This window comes from Taurulus bubalis (genome assembly GCF_910589615.1).
Source record: "Taurulus bubalis genome assembly, chromosome: 3".
Classification (NCBI taxonomy): domain Eukaryota; kingdom Metazoa; phylum Chordata; class Actinopteri; order Perciformes; family Cottidae; genus Taurulus; species Taurulus bubalis.
The window spans coordinates 42,967,795-42,970,294 of NC_136591.1; the positions used below are offsets into that span (position 1 = coordinate 42,967,795).

Consider the following 2,500-nt stretch of genomic DNA (forward strand, 5'->3'; position numbering starts at 1 on the left):
AGGAAGTACATGAGACAAGTAGTATGTGAGACAGGACGTACATGAGACAGGAAGTACATGAGACAGGAAATATGTGATACAGGAACTACATGAGACAGGATGTACATGAGACAGGAAGTGTGTCACCTCTCCTCTGCGGCTGTACGTAACCATGGTAACAGCTGCCTGGATACAGAAGGTCCGTCGCTCCCGATAACAGAGCCTCTCCACCTCCTTCTGAAGCTCCGCCCCTCGCAGGAACCCCGGCACACCTGGACACACACACACACACACACACTTAAAGGGAGAGCTCTTTTACTCGCTTCATAGTTAACAGTATTATACTTATAGAAGTACCTCTCCTGTCTTTCATGTACGTTTCCAAGGAGGCGGGAGGAGGCGGGTGGATGAAGAATCCTCCAATCAGAGCACTGCTCAGCACCTGTCCGTCATCCTGGCTCCGCAGCCATCGGAGGAACCGTCTCACCGGAAGCAGCCGGCGGTAGCTCATCTCTGAGTGGTGGCCCAGTCCTGACCGCCAGCCAATGAGGAGAGAGGACAGCCTGTGGTGTCATTCAGAGAACATGCACCCGTACACACCCGTACACACCCGTACACACCTGTACACAACGTACACAACGTACACACCCGTACACACGCGTACACACCCGTACACACCCGTACACACCCGTACACACCTGTACACACCTGTACACACCGTACATACTGTACACACAGTACACACAGTACACACCTGTACACACCTGTACACACTGTACACACTGTACACACCTGTACACTCCTGTACACGCCTGTACACACCGTACACACCTGTACACACTGTACACACCGTACACACCTGTACACACTGTACACACCTGTACACACCTGTACACTCCTGTACACACCGTACACACCTGTACACACTGTACACACCGTACACACCTGTACACACCTGTACACTCCTGTACACGCCTGTACACACCGTACACACCTGTACACACTGTACACACCGTACACACCTGTACACACTGTACACACCTGTACACTCCTGTACACGCCTGTACACACCGTACACACCTGTACACACAGTACACACAGTACACACCTGTACACACCTGTACACACCGTACACACCTGTACACACTGTACACAACTATTGTGTATTACTTGTGTATTACCTGTGCAGTACACCTGTGTGTACGTAGAGTTTATCAGGTAGAAGTCCGTCCCATCGGCTCTGATCAGCTTCAGTCTGGTACAAACTACCACAGAGACTAGAGACACACACAGACACACAGAGACACACACTCACACACACACACACACACACACACACACACACACACACACACACACACACACAGACACGCACAGAGACACACAGAGACACACAGAGACAAACACACACACAGACACACAGAGACACACAGAGACACACAGAGACAAACACACACACACACACACACACAGACACACAGAGACACACAGAGACAAACACACACACACACACACACAGACACACAGAGACACACAGAGACAAACACACACACACACACACACACAGACACACAGAGACACACAGAGACACACAGAGACAAACACACAGACACACAGAAACACACACAGACACGCACAGGAACACAAATACATTGAAATAGAATGAAGTTCCAAATGTTTATTTATTCGAGACAGTGTGTGTCATTGTGTGTGTATGTGTGTTGTCTGTGTGTGTGTGTGTGTGTGTGTGTGTGTGTGTGTGTGTGTCTCACGTGGGTGGAGCTTGTGGTGGGTTTCAGGTTGAGACGTAGAGAAGAGCTTCACCATGATTGGTTGGTTGCTGCTCCCGTCCTCCAATCGCAGCCATCGATACTCCAACAGCTCTGCCCCTTTTCCATCTACCAAAGAGAACACACACACACAGACACACACACACACACACACACAGACACACAAACACAGACAGACACACACAGAGACACACACACACACAGACACACGCAGACTCAAAACACACGCAGACACACGCAGACCCACGCAGACACACGCACACCGACACACACCGACACACACCGACACACGCAGACCCACGCAGACCCACGCAGACACACGCAGACACACGCAGACCGACACACACAGACATGACACACGCAGACGCACGCAGACACCGACACAGACAGACGCAGACACACGCAGACACAGGCACACGCACACACAGACGCAGACACAGACAGACACACGCAGACGCAGACTCACACAGACACAGACGCACACACGCAGACACAGACAGATGCAGACCCACGCAGACACAGACAGACGCAGACCCACGCAGACACAGACAGGCGCAGACACACGCAGACGCAGACACACGCAGACACAGACACACTCAGACACACGCAGACACAGACAGACGCAGACTCACGCAGACACAGACAGACGCAGACACACGCAGACACAGACACACGCAGACACAGATGCAGACACAGACAGACACAGACACACGCAGACACAGACAGACGCA

The 2,500-nt window shown here is 51.8% G+C and overlaps 1 protein-coding gene across 1 annotated transcript in view; it reads right to left on the reverse strand.

The window, feature by feature from the left end:
• LOC306734543 (uncharacterized protein) overlaps positions 1–2,500 on the reverse strand; it is a gene marked incomplete at its 5' end in the record, with an annotated part of 18,339 nt that overhangs the window by 9,970 nt on the left and 5,869 nt on the right. Inside the window, 4 exons of the mRNA XM_079215900.1 lie at positions 127–251; positions 337–510; positions 1,161–1,256; positions 1,752–1,877. Coding sequence (XP_079072026.1) covers positions 127–251; positions 337–510; positions 1,161–1,256; positions 1,752–1,877 — 521 coding nt within the window. The remainder of the gene's footprint in view (positions 1–126; positions 252–336; positions 511–1,160; positions 1,257–1,751; positions 1,878–2,500) is intronic.